Source organism: Taudactylus pleione, unplaced genomic scaffold (assembly GCF_031769625.1).
Source record: "Taudactylus pleione unplaced genomic scaffold, aTauple2 ptg000556l, whole genome shotgun sequence".
NCBI lineage: Eukaryota > Metazoa > Chordata > Amphibia > Anura > Myobatrachidae > Taudactylus > Taudactylus pleione.
In genome coordinates this window covers 23,844,344-23,869,235 of record NW_028284958.1, presented here as the reverse complement: position 1 = coordinate 23,869,235, position 24,892 = coordinate 23,844,344, and the positions used below count along the sequence as shown (strand labels likewise).

Here is a 24,892-nt window from a genome sequence, read left to right as displayed (position 1 = left end):
CGTAGCCGAAAGGCAGTTGCCATGAGGAAGTTGGGTGGTTGCCATGCGGAAGTAGGTCAGGTAAAGAGGGCGGAAGAGGCAGCGGACTAGTAATGGCTTCTGTTCCCTGTGCGCTGCTAACCAGCTGCGCGGCCGGATTCGTAGAGGAAGGGCTGGTTACACGTAAGTACGGGTTCCCTGCGTAGTCTAACATGGGGAACTGAGTTGTAGCGTCACATGTATGATTGGAGTCCCAATATAATAAATCAGTGATGTGATAGGCATCCCAGTATTTCCCGTCCAAATGTGCTAATCCTGGTGGGCAGTCAGTAGGTTAGAGTGGCAGGGTGTGCCGGGCCGGCGATAGGATTTTAGGCTCCGTATGTAAAACTTCACTGTGCCGCCCCTGTTTACCCCAGTGCATGTGCTGTAGTCACGCACCACTTATCCCCCTCCTCCCCGACAACATAAAACAGTATTTTCCACATACCCCTTCTGCGCGTCTATAGATGCCAACACACTTGCACAAAGAGACTGGCTACCAGCAGAAGTACAAACAATGGCGCCACCACACCATCAATCATAATCCCAAAAATGATTAGGAGTAGTACTGCGCAGGTACTATCATCGATGTTGGAATTTCTGGAAGTAGAATATATGGTCTTAAGGTGCGATAAAGTGGACGACTGAACGGTAACGATATTGTTATCGTTGAGTCGTCCACTTTATCGTCCATTTTTAACCCCAAAACGATGAACGATAACGACGACGCGCGTTCCCGCGGGTCGTTCGTCATTATCGTTCATCGGGCTGACATGCAGGCCAACCTGACGATCTCGTCAGGTTGCTGCATATTGGGGAATGGGGGAGAGAGCCCGGCGCTGAACAATATCGTTAATGATATCGTTCAGCGGCTGTGCTCAATGTCATGAACGACATTGAGCATAGCCTGCCGGGGGCACACTATACGATATCGCTCAGGGAGCATATCGTGTAGTGTGTACGCACCATTAAGCTGCATACACACACAACGATTGAGTTAATGAATGATTTTAGTAAACAATTTTGTACCTTGAAAAAATGAACTAAAATCGTTTACTAAAGTTGTTCATTTACTATGTTCATTTAAATGTAATGAACGATTTTTATGAACTACAAACGATTTTTACATATTAACTTAATGAAAATCATTGAGTTGACAAGTCTGACTGAACTACAAACGTGAACGCGCATGAACAATAATCGTTCATCGTTTGAATCAGAAAGTGAACGTTTTTTTCAAACGATTATCGTTAAATGATATCGTTTAACAAATCGTTGTGTGTGTATGCACCTTCTTAATTTTACCATTGATGGTGTAATTCTCCATAGAAGTTATGTATAAGCTACTAAAAAATTAGCACTGCCTTATAAATCCGTAAGGTGGGTTGATATAATAAGGCCATTAATGGAATATACGGTTTCATTTATATAGCTAGAGATAACAGGCCTGAGTCTGAGACCGACGCATCACTTTTCATAGATGAACATAGCGAGTGTTACCAGACAGCGCAGGCTCAGGATGAGTTTACAGATTTTTGCATAAATACAGTATGAGCGATTCAGGCAGATCTAGCATAGCATGAAATGGGCATTACTGGGCAGCGTCTATGTAAACGCCCTCAATAAGTCCGTGGGAGTGTGCCGTGGACGTGTAGCTAGATTTCCATGCTATTCTCATCCGAGTCTACCATGCGGAAAAGGGAAGCCTGTTTCTGACGGATCTCTTGCACCTAGCATGGGGCAGATGCAAGAGTTAATACAAATGATGATTATTGCGTCTGTGAGTGGTAAAACAGTGGGCAGAGCAGCTTACTGAATGAAGCCATATGGAAACTTGCATTAGCCCTGTGGAAACTGGCATTAGCGTCAGGTAAATTTGGCTTCCGCCAGCTTCAAGCAAAAACAGATGCTTTGTATGTAAAGGCCCCCATTCATCAGAGATTGATTGCAGCAATCGTGCAATTTGCAATCGATTGTGTATACAAATCTTTCCCATTTTCAATCGATTGCAGAATTGCCACAATCAGTTTTCCGACTATTTTATTTTGCCTTGTATCTGGCTGGTACAAGTGTGCACCGATGATGCACGCTTGGTATTGGATAAATGGCATGATGCGTACAACTCTGCATACTGGCAAGCATACACGTTTCTCCGTGCACGCAATGCGGGAATACATGTCCCAGATATGTGTCCAAAATAAACCTAAGAGTAGTTTTGGCAAGGATAATTCTCCAAACTAATGCATTATGCGTGATCCCATAGCCTCTGCCCTGGGAGGTGGCAGTGCAACCACAGTGTCACTCATCACATCAAGGATATATACCCTAAAGTAATAGGTGCTCTTAAGGTATTAAACTATAGCAAGAAAATGAATAAGTCCCACCATATTACCTTTGCTATAGTGCTAGTCATGCTTTAGAAATAAAAAAATAAAATAAATTAGAGAATAAAGGATTTTATCAAAGTGTTTATAAGAACATCAATGTTATTTGTAGCAAAACATGGACAATTTGTTGATTAAAAAAAAATCCTTATTAGTAAATACATATAAATCAAGTGATCAGTTTTAGGGTGTATCAGTATATAACAATACTTGATTAATTGTGGAAAATGTAAGTACATGCTGGATAAAAATTATTTAGTGCCAGAAATGACATTAGACCACTAAAGGTGCCCATACACGGTGCGATAAAGCAGCCGATCCGACGGATTGGTACGCTATCGCTGCTATATCGTACCGTGTATGGGCATGATATTGGCCAGTGAGTGCAGCCGTGGGGTCATACATCGCACCCCAAAATCTTACTGCAGGTTCAGTCGATCTGGGGATGCGATGTGCGATCTCATGCAGCGCTGTGCAGGTGGGGGAGGGGGGAGCTGGCATATCCGGCGGTCGGCCATCCGATCCCACGGTGTGTGGGGACCGACTGATATGTCTGATCCCCGTCACGTTGCATGGTGCATATCGCTGAATCTATGCTATGAGTCATTCATCTGATGCCTGCCTTTGTAACTCTCATGGTTATATATGGTCTGTGTTTGTACATTAGTGGCTTTGCCTATATACAGTGCATCCAGAAAGTATTCACAGCGCTTCACTTTTTCCACATTTTGTTATGTTACAGCCTTATTCCAGAATTGAATAAATTGATTTTTGTCCTCACAATTCTACACACAATACCCCATAATGCCAACGTGTAAAAAGTTTTTTTTGAAATTTTTGCAAATGTAATAAAAAAAAAAAAAAAAACACCTAGGAAACCACATGTACATAAGTATTCACAGCCTTTGCCATGAAGCTCAAAATTGAGCTCAGGTGCATCCTGTTTCCACTGATCATCCTTGAGATGTTCCTACAGCTTAATTGCAGTCCACCTGTGGTAAATTCAGTTGATTGGACAAGATTTTGAAATCATACACCTGTCTATATAAGGTCCCAACCTTGACAGTGCATGTCAGAGCACAAACCAAGCATGAAGTCCAAGGAATTGTCTGTAGACCTCCGAGACAGGATTGTCTCGAGGCACAAATCTGGGGAAGGGTACAGAAAAATATCTGCTGCTTTGAAGGTCCCAATGAGCACAGTGGCCTCCATCATCCATAAATGAAAGAAGTTCGGAACCACCAGGACTCTTCCTAGAGTTGGCCGGCCGTCTAAACTGAGCGATCGGGGGAGAAGGGCCCTAGTCAGGTAGGTGATCAAGAACCCGATGCTCACTCTGTCAGAGCTACAGCATTCCTCTGTGGAGAGAGGAGAACCTTCCAGAAGGACAACCATCTCTGCAGCAATCCACCAATCAGGCTTGTATGGTAGAGTGGCCAGACGGAAGCCACTCCTTAGTAAAAAGCACATGGCAGCCCGCCTGGAGTTTGCCAAAATGCACCTGAAGGACTCTCAGACCATGAGAAACAAAATTCTCTGGTCTGATGAGACAAAGATTGAACACTTTGGCGTGAATGCCAAGCGTTATGTTTGGAGGAAACCAGGCACCGCTCATCACCAGTCCAATACCATCTCTACAGTGATGCATGGTGGTGGTAGCATGTTTTTCAGCGGCAGGAACTGGGAGATTAGTCAGGATAGAGGGAAAGATGAATGCAACAATGCACAGACACATCCTGGATGAAAACCTGCTCCAGAGCGCTCTTGACCTCAGACTGGGGCGACTGTTCATCTTTCAGCAGGCCAACGACCCTAAGCACACAGCTAAGATATCAAAGGAGGGGCTTCAGGACAACTCTGTGAATGTCCTTGTGTGGCCCAGCCAGAGCCCAGGCTTGAATCTAATTGAACACCTCTGGAGAGATCTGATATTGTCTGTGCACCGACGCTTCCCATCCAACCTGATGGAGCTTGAGAGGTGCTGCAAATAGGAATGGGCGAAACTGCCCAAAGATAGGTGTGCCAAGCTTGTGGCATCATATTCAAATAGACTTGAGGCTGTAATTGCTGCCAAAGGTGCATCAAGAAAGTATTGAGCAAAGGCTGTGAATACTTATGTACATGTGATTTCTTAGGTTTTTTATTTAATGAAATTTGCAAAAAACTAAAAAAAAAAACTTTACACGTTGTCATTATGGGGTATTGTGTGTAGAATTTTGAGGACAAAAATGAATTTATTCCATTTTGGAGTAAGGCTGTAACATAACAAAATGTGGAAAAAGTGAAGTGCTGTGAATACTTTCCAGATGCACTGTATGCACTTAACTAATACATAATAATTACATTTCAGTGTGCCTGCATAGTATTCAGCCTCTACATAATAATCAAAGACATCTCCGTTTTAATTTATTGATTTAAAGCCTTCTGTTCTCTTTGCATAAATGTATTGTAGGTAATTCCATGGGTTCCTCCTGCATGGAATACACAACTTTGTTTCTTTTTATGGTTGTAGTTTATTCCACCAGGTGGCTGTCAAAGCTTGCATTGCTGAGTACGTCATTGATTATGCTGATAGCTTTATGACTGTAAATGTACTGTTTGTTTCGTTTGGATATAGTGCGCACACATTCTGCAGTACTTCACAGAGAATATTTAGTCATTCACATCAGTCCCTGCCCCAGTGGAGCTTACAATCACATAGGGGGGAATTCAATTACGGGCGAAAAGTGTTCGCAGATGCAAACGTTTCGCACATAAGTGCGTATTGCACTGTCCAATTCCTTAAGTGTTCACATGTGTGAATACTCCATAGACAGAAACAGGTGAAGTTTACACCATCTGAGAGTAGGTGAAAAAAAAAGTGCAAAATCCCTAATTTAGGCTAAAAATGTAGGACATGGGGCCTGATTCAGCAAGGATCGCAATTGGACGATTGTTGCGTACCTCGCAACGCAAGGCATTTATTAGATACTGTTAGAAAAAACATCCTTTTTTTCTAATCGTATCTAATAAGTGCCTTTTGTTGTGAATAAATTACAGCGATTGACATCACTGGAGAGATATTAATTCAGTGTCTCCACCTTTGTACATGAAAGCAGTAACATTGTTTTTTATGAGATTTTTTATTTTTTTTTCCCCTTGGGTGTTTCTGTATTGTATGTATTTGTGATTGTCATCTATATGTTAAACGTCATTATTCCATTTCACCCTTATCTATATACTTTTCACGCCTTTTTCTATTATATCTGTTTTGTAAGTCTATTTTAAGTTATTTGATATAATAAAAGTTATGTTTTATAATTCATACTTATATAGGCTATAAGAGTGCTCCAGAATAGTCTTGTGGGTCAAATGTTAAACATTGCAAGTGGCTGCAGTAGGTGTATTTTAAAAAATGTTAAAGTGCACTTTAAAGACTTAAATATATTAGCACCCATTTAAATGTACCCCCAATTTAACTGCAGTATTTATTTTCTCCCCAAAATATTGCTTTTTATCAATTTCCCACACTTATGCAAATATGCATAGAACGACCATTTCACACAATTTAAGAACCCCAAAATGTGCTGTAGTTTTCGCTAGTTTCGCCATGCGCAATTATCGCACAAATGCATTTTTGCGTGTTTTGTAATGAGATGGGGTGTAAAACGGGAGCACGCATTGCGAAAATATGCAAAAAGATCGCACCAAAACTGCCGAATAGGGCGAAAACTTCTCGTTTAAATGCGGCTAATTGAATCCAGCTCGGAGTCACACATACACACTAGGGTTCTTTTTTTTTTTGTTCTGAAGACTGTTAACCTACTAGAATATCTTTGGATTGTGGGAGGACACCTGAGTACCCAAAGGAAACCACACAAAAACTGGGAGAACATACAAACACCACACAGATAGGGCCCTAGTTGGAATTGAGCCCATGACTTCAGTGTTGTGAGGTAACAATGCTAACCACTGTGCTACCCCGCATTTACTCAATAATACAGTTAGAGCACAGCTGTTATTTTCTACGCTCTTAAGAATGAAACATGTTTCCTGTTTAGCATTACTAATATTATTATTGTTACTCTGCATATATACACTGCCAACGTTTTCTCCAAGTGCAGGGATGGGGAACATAAGGCCCCCGGAATAATTTGGTCTGGCCCTCAGAGCTTTTTTCTGCTAGCCTAATCGGAATCGGCATGAAATACTGGCTGACGCATGGCCGTCAGTTCGATTCCCGGCAGCATCAGTCCAACTGATGCAGAGATCCCGGCAGCGGCAGCCCGACAGCGCTGGAAATCCCGATCGTCCCTAGGTAAGTACAAACTAACCTGACATAACCCCCATAACCCTAACCCTCCTTAGGGGTGCCTAACCCTAACCTCCACCCCTGTGCCTAACCCTAATCCCTCCTCTAAGTGCCTAAACCTAACACCCCCTACCCCGCTGCCTAAGTCCCCCGGGGAGGTGCCTAACCCTAACCTCCCCCCGGGGGGGTGCCTAACCCTCCCGGGGGGGTACCTGACCCTAAGTCCCCCCCGGGTGCCCTGAACCTAACCCTCTCCCCCCACCCCATCCCGCGGCTGACCGCTCGCGGCGCCCGGTATCCCTTTCATCGGGATGCCGGTCTCCCGGCGTCGGAAAAATGACAGGCGTCTAGATTTAGACGCCTGTCATTTAACCCTCGCCGGGATAAAGCAATCGGGAAGCTGGCTGTCGGGCTTACGTCAGCCGGTTTCCCGATTGAATACCAGCCTCATCTACTAGCAGGTGCCTAGAATCTCACCCTGCAGCCAGAATATATGCAGCAGTGCCGTCTGGAGCGTCCTTAAGACGGTCACACTGCTGCCCTTACAGCTCACCGGAGCATCCTCTGGATGATCTGTGCATTGCTGTAGTCACCGGCGATTGTGGTATCGTCCCTTGTGACATCACACAGAGGGGGCATGGCCTGTACCAGCCCTGCGAATAATGTTATATATATCAAAATGTCCCTCGGGAGAAAAAAGGTTCCCCACCCCTGATTTAGTGGATCCTGTATTAAAGGAAATATCATAAGGTGACTTTAGTTTGTCAGTCACTTATACCCATCAGTCACCATTATTATATCTGTCATGTTGCTCATTGCTAGTGAATGGATAGCCTACATTCTCTTGGATATGGATCTAGCACAACCCATGCTACAGCTGCTGTGTGTAGGTGACATGTTAAGCATAACAGAAATGTAGGCTGTAATGAGATCATGCACATTATTTAGATGCAGTGTAGTGGCCTATCCAATTATCCTAATCACACCGATAAAGTTTATTTTCAAAGTTACACTTAAAGGATTTTTTTATAATTAAGAAAATCTATATTATGACACCACAAGGGCTCTGCAGCGTCTTAAGGTGCGTACACACTAGGCGATTAGGAAAGACAGTACGATTACGACATTCATTCCTGATGCCCTGTAGTGCCTACACTGAACGATATGTCGTTCAGTGCAGACACCCTCCATCATTCCTGAACATGGCCAATCTGTCGTTATCGGCAGATTGGCCTGCATGTTCAGGCGATGATTGATTTCGGAAACGACTAGCGGGAGCGCGCATTGCTTTAGTTTCCGACATTATAGTGCACGATTACTGAGCGATTGCACGATTACGATGTCGCAATCGCTCAGTAAATATCGCCAAGTGTGTAGGCACCTTTAGCACATAACATACACAGTATGAACAAAACAAGAAAAACAAGTGACACAGAACACTGCAGAACATGGTTTATAAGCTCTGTCATAATAAATACACACAGGGCGGCAGAAACCAAGGGATGTGTTTCGCAGTGGGGAGGAGATAATAATTTAGATGAGGGAAGAGGGCCGTGCTTGTGACAGTTTCCAATCTAACGGGGAGAAGGAGAGACGGTGAAAAAGGAGCAGTGGGTTAGGATGAGAGCTGGGTGGCTTTGATAAAGAAGTGGGGCCTGAGAGCCCTTTTGAAGTTTTGTAGAGAGGTGGAGAACCTGAGAGGGAAGAGAGTTCCAGAGACAAAGAGCAGCATGGGCAAAGTTTCGGAGGCATGAGTGGGAGGAAGTAATCAGCTGGGAGTAGAGGCGGCATTAATTTGTGGAGTTGGCGGGCAGCATTGTGCAAGGAGATAAGGTCAGGGATGTAAATAGGTGAGAACTTTGTAAGTGAGGGGCTGATTCAGAGCCGGATGCTCTGACAGAGCGCTCGCTCTGAATCGGGGCCGGCCCTCGGGTTTTTCAGAACGGCCTCCTGGCCGCTCGCATAGCTGTGGGTAATCATAAAGAAAAAGGAATCCTAACTATGAGAGGAAGAGCTTTGATCCCTGACACTAATAGTTTCCAATAAAGTCACAGTGAATGTCATTGGTCTTATGAGAAAGACCTCTTATTCAAGATTACTATGGCGACAACACCTCATCAGTAGGGTAAAACTAACCTGTCTCACGACGGTGTAAACCCAGCTCATGTTCCCTATTAGTGAGTGAACAATCCAACACTTGGTGAATTCTGCTTCACAATGATAGGAAGAGCACCCCCCACAGCTATAGCGAGCGGCCATGATGATGGTCAAGACCATCGCAACCATCGGGTTTGCGACGAGACTCTTGTGGTAGGGTCTCGTTGCCGCAAGCCCAAGAGTGCTTTTGGCTGAAACGGAGCCGAAAACACTCCCACTGACATCACTTGTGATGTCAGCGGGGCCGGCCCCAGACGGTAGGCGTTCCCATGGGAATGCCTCCGTCTGGGCAGCCACGCCCCCAGCCTGCCCACCAAAGGGGGCGTGCTGTCACTCAACATCGCTATCTGGGTCTCACGCATGCGCATGACTGAGCCGGCTCCGTCGTGCGCATGCACACTGTACCACCATCGACTCGCTTGCGAGCGCATAGCACTCGCGAGCAGGTCTTAATCAGGCCCACAGTGTGTAAAGTTTGAATTGGGTTCTGAAGGGGGATGGGAGCCAGTGTAGGGGCTGTAGGAGAGGGGAATCGGATGTAGTTTGTTTGGAGAGGAAGATGAGTCGGGCAGCAGCTTTGAGGACAGATAAGAGGTGAAAGATAGGGAGGCCAGATAAGAGTACCTTTATTGTGGATTTCTTATTAATATATGCTATCAAGTATTTTGAAGTTCAGGGTTATAACTTTAGCTACTTCATACACACCTACTATACCGGAACGGGCGTGAGGCTCCCGAAAATCAGGTGGTGCTCCCAGTTGCTGGAAGAGTGGGCAAGTGTCCTGGCCACCACCTGCCTCCAATCCATAAACCCCACCCCTCCCCCACACAGCTTCCTTCCGATTCCCCCTGCAGCCTCCCACTTATAGAAACCAATGGTCAGCCTGGGGGGAGCCGATGACGCAGTTTGCGGTGAATCGCGTTATTGTGGCCCCCGTCTGCTGTGCCGACTTGACAGTGGGGGCAACCAGAATGTCGGCAAGTAGAAATGTCAATAGATATAACCTCCTCCTTCTTTCAATGTGATATCCTCCAAAGTTAGTCTGCCAGCGCCACATCCTCCTGGGTCAGCTGGGGGAGTCAGCGACTCAATTGTCATATGTGCATGCCCAAAACAGAGGAAAATATGTATATAGTGTAATACTTTTAATATGTAAATGCATTCACATATAACCTCATATAAAAACATTGGTATAAAATTAGACTCTTAGGACCTGATTTGGAGATTTACGCAATGTCGATATTTCCGCAGATTGAGTGTATGCCGCACTGCGCACTTGCATCAATTGTATTGTGATTACGATCATACAGAGGATTCACTCAAAGTGAGTGACATGTAGTCAGCATTCGGGGTAGGTAATGGGGGGGGTTAGAAAAATGTAAGCGTGTCTGACCATTTAAATGCCATTTCCTTGGCGTGCATAAATTAGCTATTGCGATCCCCTTCGCAGTATGAGAGCTCTCAGTATGTCAGGAGAGCCGCAGTGTGTGAGGCAGGTCAGACTTGACTTACAAGCTGCGCAGCTGGCCGATCTGTGTTATCTATGTTTACGCTGTTCCACGTCTTCGGACGGATATGAGAAGGCAGCAGTGGGCCTCCCTAGTGTTCCCACTAGAATGTGGGTAAAGGGCGCAGACTCGCAGGTAGGGCATCCTCTGCGCACACCAAAGGCCCCCAATTTGTTACACTTGGGGGCCAGCCCAACACTTACGGAGGTGCTGGGCTTCCCCCAAGCTCTCCCCTCATGGTGAATAGATGCTATACGCACGTGCTCTGCGTCTATTCACCCAGCGGTAATTGGTCACCGCAACTTTTCCTACCCACGGGACACTGCGGCTCGCGGGTGGGGAAGGCACAGGGTTGGCTGTTTTTAGCTGGGCTCCGCTAAAAGGTCAGCCTAGCGGGAACACTACGTCCCTATGCTCAGTGACAATATGCTGATGTCTCCAAAGGCTTAACTAAGCAGTCAGTAAGAGATCGCAGCTGTGATTGCATTAGCGTAAATCTCGGTTTTAAGTGTTTTAGTTTAAAGATGATGCAAACCTTAATCCTACATATACTATATTTGTCTAATTAGCCTGTATGAAAACATCATGAAATAATTTATACAGACAAATATATAAATGACTTTATTATTGCAATATACTATTGTTTAGTTATATATTTATCTTTTTTCGTTGTTGCTGCACAATCTCAATATGGGATGGGTTCGGGATGCCTGCGGTCAAAATCCTGACTCCATCATCCCCACAGGGTTAGGATACCGATAAGTGTAGGTAGGTATCCTAACCCTCCCCCTATCCTAACCCTCTCTTCCTGTTGCCTGAACCTAATCACTCCTAGTGCCTGACCCCTACTTACCTTTGGGATGCCAGCGCCAGGATTCTGAGAGGTGTTGGAATTCCGGCGCCGGTATTCTAATCGCCAGCATCCCCTTCTATAATTTAGCTGCATTCCCCTTCTATGTACTCCCCTTCTGCATACACACACCACTGCATTCTTATTTTACATTGGTCAAAGCCGTGCTGTAGCTCATTATCTGTCAGCTGTCTCAACAGCTCCGTCGTTTTCTTCTTTACCTCAGTAACTGATGCAAAATGGGTTCCCTTGAGTACAGATTTTACTCTAGGGAAAAGAAAGAAGTCACATGGTTCTAGGTCTGATGAGTATGGAGGGTGTTCTAGCACTGCAATCTGTTTCTCGGCTAAAAATGGCTTCAAAAAGAGAGCTGTGTGGGCTGGTGCGTTGCCCTGATGGAGAATGAAGCCATTTTTCCACAAATCTGCCCTCTTTCTTCTGATTCTTTCCCTCAAAGTTTCTAGAACATTTTTGTAGTATTGTTGATTCACTATTGCACCTTCTGATACCCAGATTTCCAAAATAACACCATGATATCAAAGAAAACCATTAACATGGCTTTGAATTTGGATTTGTTTTTTGAAGTGCTTTCTTCATTCTTGATGATGATGATGGTGTTTTCCAGTGCATGGACTGGCGTTTTGTCTCAGGATCCTACTAGAAGATCCATGTTTCCTCACAGATAATAACTTTATCTAAAAAATGCAAATCTGCTTGAATTTGCTCCAAAAGTTACAAATTTGCTTTCTGCTCTGCAGTGCGAAGCCTTGGAACCCTCTCCGCACAAACTATTGTCATGTTAAGATCTTGATACAAAACTTACCTAATGCTGCCCATCCACTAGGTGATTAAACCTAGCGATTGAGCGATAACAGACGTCGTGATCGCTTGGTAATCACCCGCAATCGGGCAATAAAATGTTAAAAATTACCAGCGATGCGCCCGCTGGTCGTTTTTAACATCTATCATTGCCCGAAAATTACGGTCAACATAACGACCGCCGTCAGTTTGCCATGTTCGGGGATGATTGATCTGCATACACTGAACGTCTGAACGTTCAGTGTATGCACTTCACCCCTAGGGGGACGACGGCACTGATGTCGTAATCGTGTTGTCGTCCCCGCATCTAGTAGTGGATGGGCAGCATTACAGTTTCTTTGTCGATAGTCAATTCGGACAATTTTCTCAATTTTTATTTCACATTTTAATTTGTTTTTGATGTGCAAGGCCTTCCTGGACATTCACCATTTTCGACATCCTCACAACCGTCACTAAATCAAACACACGTGCACGTGACATACAATCTGCCCCGTAAGCCTCGGTTAGCACATGGAAAGATTCGGTGGGCTTTTTGTTCAATCCAACTACAAATTAAGTTAACACGTCGCTCTACTTTTGAACTAAGCATTTTTACAACGCCCGGGAAAAACGCAACCTCTTCAAATGCCGTCAGGCAGCAAACTATCTGTGCTAGAGAGGTGAAACTTACAAAACCATTTTGGTATAGTCCAAGGTCAATGTTCCCCGACTTACTTTTAACTCGCGCAGTATGGTTTATTTTTTACAAGTATAGTCTCGTTATTTAATAGCCACACTTCACAGACTAGGCATCATATCTTCTAGGTGTTTAATATGCCCTTCAAAAGGTCATATTCAAGCTCTGAATTATAGTAGTAAAGTATAATGACAACTGGCAGTTTTGTTTTATTAAGTATTTTTTTCGTCTATAAGGTGCCTTTAATGTGACTGTAATTATTTTGACTTGCAGGAGCTAATACAGGAAGTACAATGTGCATCGATGATGTTCACCCCATTGGAAACATCTGCTGAACTTTTTAGATATGTTTCTCAATGTTTTTCATTAAAGGCAGCTGCTAATTTATTTGTAGTGATCCTATAAATCCAGAGCTCTCTCTGATATGGTGCATACACACGGTGAGATTTCTTATCAGATATGAACGATAACGATTGTAAAAATCGTTCATATCTTTGACATGTAGGGCATGCATCGACGAATGATGCGCGTTCCCGCATGTCAGATAACGATCTCTGACATCGACTGTGTTTGAAGTCAGATTTTGACGATTTCATTCATTTTAATACTGTCAGAAATCGTTCATCAAATGTGACCGTGTGTATGCACCATTAGGCTTATCCTCTAATTAAGAATAGAAGTGTAGGGTGTGAAAGAGATGACTTTAGTCAACAAAAGGGATGACAGCCAGCATGTTGTGGGGAAGAAACTGATACAAACTTTATTTTGTCTGCTTATTGCTTACTCTCATTGGGTTCCACTCTGGAGCCAGGCTTGGAAGGCACATGTTCAAAGCACATTCCTGGGATAACATTTGTTTTGGAGGAGCAGCCTGTCTGAGAAGGGCGCACTGTGTTTTATGACTGTCTGAGAGAGCGCATGGCTCTTTAGTATGGATGTCCTAAGTACTTTTGTGCACAGTATGTGTGTGCACAGCATTTGTGTGTGTCTAACCCCTAATGTGCAGGTGCCACATCTCCTATAAATAAGTCTGACTCCTTCAGTTGTAGAGAGCTGTCTAAAATGCCACTGTTCAGATACCAGTATTTCATAAGCAATCTTAGGTGCCCATACACTGTGCTATAAAGCAGCCGATCCGATGGATTGGTACGATTATCACTGCTATATCGTACCGTGTTTGGGCATGATAGTGTGCGCACCCGTATGGTCGTACATCGCACCTCCAGATCTTACTGCAGGTTCAGTTGATCTGGGGTTGTGATGTGCGATCCTATGCGGGTGGGGGAGGGGGGTGCTGGCATATCGGGCGGTCGGCCACCCGTTTGCAGCGTGTGTGGGGACCTCCCAATATGTCGGCCATCGGATTCCCTGTCGTGTCGCAAGGTCGAATCGCACTGTGTAAGGCCGGCTTTAATAGACCAGTTTTTCCCCCTTTTGCATAGCGTTTTGAGCCGCAGTAATACAGACTGTGTGACGGGAATGTCCTAGCTCAACAATCTCATAACAGGCAATAAAACAGAATATTGTTCACAGATAATATGAAATCAAAGGTGTCACGGCCCCGATTCTAATCTCTAAACACTCAATAACTTCAGAACTCACTTGAGCATACGTGAGGCCCCCATACACCTGCAACGGATCGCCGTGATCCTGCGTTCCTGCTATGCCAGGTCAGAGGATCGGTGAAATCCAACATGTTGGGTTTCACAGATTTGCCAATCATAATCAAAATATGATCGTGATTTGCAAATCTGTGAAATTTAACATGTACAATTTCACCAATCCTCTGACAGATCGCCGAACATCGGTGGACGCCGGTCGTCCATTGTGTCAGTGAGGTAGCCTGTGGGATGCATTGCGTCAGTGAGGTAGCCTGTGGGATGCGTTGTGTCAGTGAGGTAGCCTGTGGGATGCATTGTGTCAGTGAGGTAGCCTGTGGGATGCATTGTGTCAGTGAGGTAGCCTGTGGGATGCGTTGTGTCAGTGAGGTAGCCTGTGGGATGCGTTGTGTCAGTGAGGTAGCCTGTGGGATGCGTTGTGTCAGTGAGGTAGCCTGTGGGATGCATTGTGTCAGTGAGGCAGCCTGTGAGATGCGTTGCGTCAGTGAGGTAGCCTGTGGGATGCATTGAGTCAATGAGGTAGCCTGTGGGATGTGTTGCGCCTGAGGTAGCCTGTGGGATGCGCTGTGTCAATGAAGTTTGATGCATCTGAGCGGCTAACTTGTGAACGCCCGGAAAAGATCGGTCTTGTGGGTGTGTCGTAGGCATGTAGCCAAATTTCCATGCTAGTTTGAGGTGTTCGTACAGAGAAGTTACACCTGTTTACAACTGATCTTTGCACCCAGCTTGGGGTACGTGTAAGTGCTTATACTAATGATGACCTTTGCGGCTGCGGACAGCAAAGCAGTGGGCGGTGCGACCATACACATGGAGTTGCACAGATAATTGCACTAGCTTTGTATCAGACACTATATCATAGGATTTTCTGACAACCGTTTTATTTCTCTTTGTAATAGTTATAGTAGTGCGCTCCAGCCTTCATCATGCTAATTTTGATTCTCATACGTTTGTCCACGTAAACAGATTTGTCTTATTATTACTTGCCTGTGAAAGGAGACCCATGTACTGTCTGTTCCTTGCAGAGATCATTGGGGCAGAGCAGCTTCCTGCCCCCGTACAAGAAGTGGAGGGAGTGAGACAGTACCCATGGAGGATAGACAACAAATATTACTCAGCCACTGTGAATATTTGCGTTGTACCCAGCACGAGCCATGTTACTGCTCAGATGGCCGAGTCCGTCCAGGCCTTCATCGTCTACTTTGACAGCATGGTGGTAAGTGGCTCTGATGTCACATACAACACAAGTGTGTTCAAATAAATGTACATTAGAGCCTATTTCAATAGATGGGAACATATTTGCTATAAAAATGTTTTCCTGTGCCGAATCATACTTCATAGTTTATTGTGATCCTTTATGTTCTGGAAAGCATACTTGTTGCACCCTCTCATTATTTATGCTAGTGGATGTAGCTGTCTGCATGGCACCTTTTCATGATGCCCCTTTTGGGTCTTTGGAAACACCTCTGTAAAAAGGGCACTGTTACCCTGTATGATGATCGATCTCTCTCCACCACATTCATCATCCAAAATCCAACCTAACATGCAGTGTAGAACTTATTACTATATATTTTCAGAGTGCACTTTTCTGAAAGTACAAAATTTATCCCATCTAAAGTATACGGATGAGGTCATGTTACCGGTGCCTCTGACCACTTGCGGAATTCTTGTCCTTATATGGGGAGGAAGATTCTCTGGACCTATCGGCAAAACAGGGGGTTCCTTCCTAAGTGTGCAATCTCCGCCCACCAGCTAGTTCATATAGTCATGTCCTGTAACATGAAATCTTGTTTTCCACTTCATTTCACAACCAACAAGAAACTACAGAGGTCATCCCAACTGCTCCAATGAGACTGTACAAGCTCTTGGATCTGCAAATGTAAAATTAAGTAACTTCAACAAAAGCAGGCATGATGTCACAAACCGTAATCTGCGCCGTTCTTTTGCACATTCCGAATTGACCCTTTATGACTTTGTGCCAAAATCCAGGCAAATTGAAAATTCAATTAATTTATCCGTCTCCCAACTAGTAGATCAGCATCCGCTTACCAGTATCGGAACCAATTGCTTTTTAAGGCATAAAAGCCTAGGAACCAATAAAATGAGGTCACACAAAATTGACGCCAATCCGTCTAATTGGGCTCACAGCTGCCTTCAGTGACTTGATGCACCTATTTTACATTGGTCTCCAGGAATTCGTCTATTTGTCTCCAGGGAACATATATCGTACAGTCACACCCATACGTCATAGTGCTGTATGTTTATAAAGCTGTTGAGGTTAGATTTAAGGGGTCAAAATCCACAAAGGGGGTCATTCTGTTTATTAGTAGAATATCACCAGAAGAGAAATTGTGGATGATAATGATCTCTATGATAAATGTCTGACATTCGATGATGCTAGCAAAACTGCCATGGTCATTGTCCCGTGTGATATGAATGTGAATTGATGAAGATGAGGCCACTTTAAAAATAAAACTCTTTACTTTTTGTGTCAGCATTCCTGAATGTTGTCTTCACTAACACCCACATGTCATGGCAGAAGTCTGGCCTAGAGAAGGTGGCGCCCTGGCTCCCGCTGCTGGAAGACTGGCTGCTGGACGTCATGATCCTGGTGTGTGACCGGGCGTCTGATAACGGTGAGAAGCTGGTCCATGTTGATTTTAGTGGTTTGGCTTTTTATAATCTTTTTACTTGTTATAATGCTTATGCTATATAATTTATATCTCTATCTGTAGGAGACTGCGTTACCATCTGTAGTCTTTGCTGATAATGCAGTGTTTCATTGTAGCCTCTAGAGCTGGAGTGGGCAATAAGCTGCCCTCCAGCTGCTGTAGAACTACACATTCCAGCATGCCGTGCCACGGTTTGCTACTTGCCAATGCGAAAACTGTTGCAGGGCATGCTGGGATGTGTAGTTCAACAGCACCTAGAGGGCCACTTATTGCCCACTCCTTCTCTAGAGGGTTGCTGGTACAGATATAGGGCAGAGTTCGCCTTTGTCCTGGGGATTCACTTTTAGAGGGGCACAAGTAGACCTTCACTTGTTCTAATAGCTGCTAATTTCTTTTTTTTTTTTTTTTTTTGTCTGCTGGAAGGGATTCATTTTTGAGATTCATTGTAATCTACATGCTCTCAATAATGTAATCCCCACTATTCAGGTGGAGCATATTTTCTTTTTAACGCTTAATCTTGCCATTATTTAATTTCTAAAAACTGATTTTCTAAAGCTGGGTACACATTGATGGATATATCGCCCGTTCCATTGAATGGGCATTATTTCTAAAGGTAATCGCCGTGTGTACAGCAGATATGTCTGTGAACGATGTCGTTCACAGACATACCCGATCTGCTGTTCAGCACAGCAGATGCCCAATATATCTGAAAGATATATCGGACATCTGCTGGTGTGTATGGGCGACCTGCCGATCTCAGGGCCTGATTCTGTAAGGATCGTAATTGCAAAGCTGCACACAGGCTATAGATATGTGATGTATGCAAACAGGCTATAGAGGCTATAGATATATGATTTATGCACGCAGGCAGCTTTGCAATTGCGATTCTTGCAGATATGGTAATGCAGCAGGAGGCATCACGCCCCCTGTGCATTACTTATCCGAGCTGCGTTGTCCAATGCAGCATCGGATAATCTGCGTATCATCAGCTGGCTGCGGTGACCCATGGGGTCCCGCAGTCAGCCGCTGCAGTTTAGAGGCATTGGCAAGGAAATCTCTGTCAGCCGACAGAGATCCTGGCTTCTTCATCACTAAGCACTAGCAACTTCACGTGTACATTAATGACCGGTTTCTTCTCCAAATTGCTTTTTTTTTTGTTTTGTTTTGTTTTTCGTCTTGATTTTATAACTTTTTTTGTTATTGTAATGAAGCGAGTCCAGTTTTTAATCCTTCTGTGCTCTTAAAATATTTCTGCTAGGGTGTATTGAACATTTCTACGTCTGCAAATAGGGTTAGGGCAATCACAGTGTAAGTGTCCAGGAGCCGGATTCATTAAAATAATGCCCTCTTTTTAGGTGTGAGCCGACAGACGGCACAGGAGTGGTGTATCCAACATGGGTTTGAGTTGGTAGAGTTGAACCCTGAGGAGCTGCCAGATGAAGACGGTAAGTTTAGAATTGAAACGGGCAATATGCTGTCAACCTCAGAAATGTTTCCTGAAAGTAGGGGACATATTCTACATATTTTGGGCTCTCCTCTTTATTTGCCAGCTATGGATAGAGGATTTTGTTTTAATTCCTGGGTAAACACTATATGATGTATCGTACAATCTCAGAACTTTCAGCCAATATCCAAGACCATCGTATAGCGTATACCCCCAGTTCATTGTTTTCACCTGTCGTTCATTGCATTTTCCCGTTTGATGTTCTGCTTGTCTAATGGGACGATTCCACGGACGACAGATCGTGCAGTATGTACGGTGATGGCAAATATCATTACATTGCATCGCTATGTCGCAGTGTCGCACCGTTGTTCAAGTGTGTACCCAGCCATAGAGTCTGGTATCCCTTGACCTTGCATTGTTTATTTTTACATCGGTACCCATTTTCTATTCCAAAATGGAACCGTTGCGGCAATAGTCCAAAACTGGAAATTGCCTAGCACCCCTTTATTAACAAGATGGTATCTAAAATCCAGCTTAATTTTGAAATGGAGACTTTAGGAGCCCCATATTCCACCTCTGCCTCCTCACCGATCATGAAATGGTTTCCATGACATCTATACATTACAGATGGGCCTCCTTCCTCTCGCTCTCCCTCTTAATCGTAACGAATCCCCTAGTGAAACTTCTTCATAATTTGTTCTCCTTCTCTGTTTTCTCTACGGTGAATGTCCTAGTAATTACTCCTGATTGAATGGGTCCTGCTTTGGACTACGTACACGTTTATTGTAAATGTAATGGATATGTGTCACCATATCTTTATGTATTCCACTTCCCTCCCCTGTTTTCCCCTTTCTTTTTTCTGGCCCCCTACCTTACCTTATATATTTTGGAACTGTTTAATAAAAAATTTTTCTAAAATGCTCTCCCTCTGTGCAGATGATTTCCCAGAATCCACTGGTGTCACCCGTGTAATCCAAGCTCTAAACGCCAATGTGTGGTCAAATGTGGAAATGAAGAGTGGTGAGTGGCAGCGACAATGACTACTCCATAAGTATGGCCGGTGCAGCCAGAAGGCACAGTGCCAATTACATGTCATCCCAAACTTTAAAACTTTACCCAGCAACACCAGTATGACACCCAATGACCATAAGCATGCTGCCTTGTAACAGATATTACCCGCAGATATATTGTCCTGCATAGGAGCAGCTTTGGGTGCTGATAATGAACTGGAAAGGACAATCGGCACTGTAACAATGTTGCTATAAAGGCATTGAATATTTTAATTTAATTTTAAAGTTATTATAATTGTGTAACACCATTGAACTGTGTTCCAGTACCCTCAGGTTCTCCATGTGTTTGCATTCCAGATGTGTATTCAACTTGCAGGATATACTGTGAGTGGTAACTGCATGTCCATGTTGTTCCAGAGCAATCCTTTGGGATCTTCAGCTCATTGACGGCCATGAACCACAACCCAGAAAGCAGCGGAGATGCACAGGATAATGTAAGTGGGCGTCCTGCATCTGTCAGGGATTATGTAGGGCAGATGGGACATAAGAGTAACCTGTCTATTTATCTTGTCCCTGGTTCTCCAGCTGCAAGTTCCAGCTTCTGTAATTCCACTCGTAATATAGAGACACTGGTTCCCTTCCTCTAGTAGAAGATATTCTTGTATAGTTACTACAATAGTCAACTTTTATATTAAAAGTATTTATCTATTTTGTTAGATGTCAGCCAGTGTTTCTGCAAAAGAGGATATAGGGGTGGAACTAGGTAAGGAGGAAGCTAGTTAGTACATTATGGCACAGGGTTAGAGTGCCACAGGCTGTGCACCTATATGCTACTTTCTGTGCTGGCCCAAAACCTCTTTGCAACTAACCCCTGGTTAGGGAGCTAACACTCTTGATCGTAGACTGATTTGAACAGCAAGATTGACATTAATGTTTTGTTATTTGTAGAAGGTCCACATGTCCCTGCTGGTAGGTCGTTCATATCATATCGCTGTCAGATTTCTATGTGCAGATCAGCAGAGACAGTAGGTATTATACTGTACATCTGACTTAGTTAACCTAAAAATGAGAGGTTAGTGACCATTTAATATTATGTTGCCTTACGTAAGAGAAAAGAATGGGTGTCTACAGTGCCATTAATAACCAGTAGGAACAAATGTGGTTATTCCTTACGTCGCACATGACTGCCATGCTCTTACAGACGTTTTAGTCATGAGATATTTCTGTCATTGGCAAAGTCTCCAACTAAACCATGAACCGCTTTCTCTCAGGTCTCCGTGTCCAGTGGGGAATCTGCGGAACAGGGACGAGTTGGGGGCTCTGGCAGCCATTGTGGTTCTCAGATCGATACTATTGTAGGTGAGTCTACATGCAGGATAATATTCCGTTATTCTTCGTGCAATAAACACATTGTCAGCGTTATCGGCATAAATCTCTAATAATAATAATAGAAGGTGATATTATTTTTATTTTACTTTTTTAATTTGTAAAATTTAATTTCTATATCACTAATAGTGAAACCACAGGATATCTTTCCATGCAATATACACAATGGTTAATGATGCAGCATTATGGCATTTAAGGCATTAAGTACACAGTCATTGTCAACGCAGTTCATGAGCGTACAGAACACATGTACAAACTAATTAAACATTGCAACATTAAGTAATGAAAAGTAAAACAAAAATTAATACTCAAAATACTGTCCAGAAATTTGTGATGGACCTATCGAGAAGCAGCACCCCCCCCCCCCCCCCATTTATATGCTGCCCCCAGTTCCAGACACAAGATAGATCTCTGCTCCCTGAAATCTCTTTAGTGGCGCCATGTAAGACCTCACAAGGGCACAATATTTATTTAGTCCTTTAGTATTTTGGTTTTTCAGGAAAAGTCTGTGCTCCATCTCGCGTTTACCATAGTGGCCACTGGTTCAAAATACATATTATCTGCTAGTAAAATGAGGTAATGAGCAATAAAAGTAGAGTTGATTGTTTCCTAATTATCGTCCCTTCCTAGCTGGTAGATACTGTGACCATTCTCTGCAAGTTACTTGTAATATTCTGCATACAATAGAACTCCAACAACACACCCTCTGCCCTCTCACGGGCTGTAAAATCTCCAGTTATAAAAATAATTTAGGGAGCATTGGATAATCTACACTCTCTGGGGTAACTTTGCAGTGATGGGGTGAAAAGTGCTATCATCAGTTTCCCAAAAAGCAAATATCCCTCAAACATACTGCTAGATGGCTGTAAGGGTGGATTCAGGGTATCCAGCATGACATGACGCATATCTAAAGATCATCCGTATGTAGAATGTGCAGGACATTTTTATCTTCCACTCCTAATGATCCGGAGACTTTCCTTCTAATATCCCACTACAAACTATGAAACTCGTATAGAAGTGTTCCAACAGTATTACACAATGGGATGGGAGAGCCTAGCTGTCTATTAGAGAATACACGTTTGCTGTGTCTGTTGTTCTATTTAACCATTGTGTGTCTGGGAATGTAAGTTTTTGGCGTCACTATTAAATGGATAGGTTTGTGTTTCCTGCGCAGGCCTTACACATGCACAGATTTCTATTGGTCAGATTAGTTATGTATTCAGTTTAATTCTAGGCTTTGCTCGCTAAAATGCCAAATCAGATAATGGTCCTTTTTGTGTGTGTATATTTGTTGTGCTTTGCATGAATAAACCTGTTGGAATTCAATATTTAATAATACAGTACCTCCGAGTCCGGCACACACATCATATATTGATGTTGAGTTTTGTTTCTTAGGTCATTGTTCATCTATTAAAATATTGTCTTCAATTTCACCGTTGTAATAATAAATTGCCTACAAAAACCCAACACCGTAATACAAACTCACACTCCCTGTTGTCATCTTCAGACCCGATGCTAGACTTAGACATTCGGGAGCTGGCCAGCCTAACTTCAGGAGAAGGAGACCTGGAGAATTATGGCCGACTTTTCTCCAAACTTCAGGAAATGAAAGGTGAGATATTGCATCAGACTGTTTTCTATACTGCGTCTCGCAGGTTGTGTGGTATCATGGCAGTGATCCCTTCACAACTGCATTAAATAAACCTGTCTTCGTGCAGTAGAAAAAAACCTTTACTAGTTTGCCTTGTGTGAGCCTTGGTCTTCTCCGGCAAATACCCTGGTCGGCATTGTTGCACATGCTTGCACTGCAGATGGGCCCTATTGGAATTAAGCACAGGATTAGGCTGTACAATGGGTGTTTTGTGCCTATCACTTGGAGTGACTCTGTAATATGACAGACGTTCATGACGATACAAAAACACCAATTTGGCAGAGATTCAATTCTCTTGCAAAATCATCTGCATTCCATAAGTTCTACATAGGAAGATGGCTTTTTTCACCATTACCCATTGGCTTTTTTCACCATTACCCATTTCAGGCCATAGGTGAGCAATTGCAGTGAAGGGCACACTACTCTATGATAACAACGAGCTTATATCCAAGTACAGTAATACCGGAATAATTATCCCCCTTTTATTAGGATTTGTTTTCCTTTTCGTCCACCTGTAAATAAGAAAATGCAATTTAACATTTGTAATCTATTCTAGGGACATTCATGAAAATGGTTCTAAAAGATACTGTAGAAAAAGTGATGCTGCTCATAGGAACCAATCAAATTCCAGCTGTCGTGTTTTTCTAGTACAGTGTAGAAAATGAAAGCAAACATCTGATTGGACGCTATGGACAACACCAGTTTTTCTGCACATATTGCTGTAACAGTTTTTATAACTGTCCCTCATTGTTTATTCATTCTATAAGTATAAGTACTATCCATAATGTTTCCTTTTCTCATCAGATAAAGCTGCCACGTTGCCACACGAGCAAAGAAAGCTGCACGCAGAGAAGGTAAATGATCACACACATGCAGGGGTTATGCCTGATCAGCCACAGTGTATTGCGCTATAATTATTAGAGGCGGTGAAGCAGGTCATTTAGTCTGTATTACTGCATATGCCTTATGGCTTTCATCGTTTCAGGTTGCCAAAGCTTTCTGGATGGCCATTGGAGGAGATCGTGACGAAATTGAAGGCATTTCCTCTGATGAGGAGAACTGATGGCTGTGTGTCCAGTATGTGCAGGGCTGGGGGTACACTGCACACATCCGCCTGGCGTATAACAGTGCTACTTCCCCATGTCCTATGCCTACAGTTCCTTCATGGGGAACCAGATAGCGCAGCTCCATCTAGAACTCTATGTATGTTTGTCAGTGATATTACTTGTGTATTTATTAGAAAGAAACAAATTGAAATAAACTATTTTATATTAATTTCATCATCCACATCGCTTGTCTATATTGCTTAGAGAATGCCGAAACTTGTTCTATAAAAAATAATTTTTCCGCTCACAGGGATTCTGTGTTTTTTCCATGGAATCGTTGCAGAAATAATCATTCCTGGATCCCGACCCAGTCAATATGGAAAGTGATATAGATTCTATGTTCTAATAGGGCCTCATGTGTCTCGGTCACTCTATAAGTCTTCTACAGTAAAGCTGTCTGAGTTTTGAAGTGGAACTAAATAAAAAAAAAAAAAGGAAAAAATAATGTTACATAAGTAGAACAGGGTAATCTGTTGTCTCTTTTCAGTACAGGTCAGAGTAGTTCTGGTTAATTGGGGAATAATTAGGAAATAACTCTTTATGTGCTGGTATATAAATGTGAGTGATCATCCCTGCTTTATGTGTGCTTTACTCTCTCTAATGTCATTCTAGGGCCCTAATGCCCAGGTTTTTAGTTTTCACTTTGAATATTTTTTACTTTTTATTATTATTCTCTGTTTGTGTTATTTATTTTAATTTTTTGGTTTACTTTAACCAAGGGAGACATTTTGTTCTGAATATAGTTAGTGTAAATTGAAACAAGTCATACAAATACATACGGTTAACCCATGATCTATTGGTGTTGATATACTGGGGAGACAGGAGGGTCACCCCTGCTTCACACAAGGCTTTGTGCTATCCTGGGAAGCTACTTGTGATGTTGGACAGTACTCATGATTGAGTCACAAGGAACCAATTTAAACCATTTTCACTACTACAGTACAAGCACATTTACAGAGGAGACGATCCTAACAGAACTCTCAAAACTGAAAGTGGATAAATCAATGGGGCCAGATGGGATACATCCAAGGATACTAAATGAGCTTAAAGGACTGGAAAAGAGCAAACATTGGCCCTCATTCAGAGCCACTCGCTATTTGCGGTCGTTCGTTCTAAAACAAGGGGTGGCTATTCAAATGAACCGTTCGCTGTTTGCGGTCTGTTCCCGCCTCTAGGTCTGAACGAGCGAACAAAACTTGCGTTCGTTTTTTGGAAAAATACGCCCCCTGGCCGCTCGCATCCTACGTCATGTCCGCTATTTATTAGATTAATCGAGTACATCGACCAGGGTATGAACTGCT

The 24,892-nt window shown here is 43.3% G+C and overlaps 1 protein-coding gene across 2 annotated transcripts; it reads left to right on the top strand.

The window, feature by feature from the left end:
• Nucleotides 1-3: 3 nt before the first annotated feature.
• On the top strand, nucleotides 4-23,760 carry AAGAB (alpha and gamma adaptin binding protein). Of its 2 annotated transcripts, none has more exons than XM_088452774.1 (10): nucleotides 4-162; nucleotides 15,348-15,538; nucleotides 16,865-16,958; nucleotides 18,350-18,439; nucleotides 19,375-19,458; nucleotides 19,866-19,942; nucleotides 20,720-20,807; nucleotides 22,342-22,446; nucleotides 23,290-23,339; nucleotides 23,471-23,760. In XM_088452774.1, the coding sequence occupies exons 1-10, from the start codon at nucleotides 93-95 to the stop codon at nucleotides 23,546-23,548; spliced, it is 927 nt and encodes a 308-aa protein (XP_088308900.1). In that variant the 5' UTR covers nucleotides 4-92; the 3' UTR covers nucleotides 23,549-23,760. The 2 variants fall into 2 exon arrangements, with proteins under 2 accessions (XP_088308900.1, XP_088308899.1); XM_088452773.1 differs by having other exon boundaries at nucleotides 5-162; nucleotides 16,862-16,958.
• Nucleotides 23,761-24,892: the final 1,132 nt, after the last annotated feature.

Coding starts and splice junctions, on each gene's coding strand:
- AAGAB (XM_088452773.1), top strand. CDS start 93: ATGGCTTCTGTTCCCTGTGCGCTGCTAACCAGCTGCGCGGCCGGATTC. Junction 20,808..22,341: donor TCAGATCGATACTATTGTAG/GTGAGTCTACAT, acceptor TGTCATCTTCAG/ACCCGATGCTAGACTTAGAC. Junction 22,447..23,289: donor CAAACTTCAGGAAATGAAAG/GTGAGATATTGC, acceptor TTTTCTCATCAG/ATAAAGCTGCCACGTTGCCA.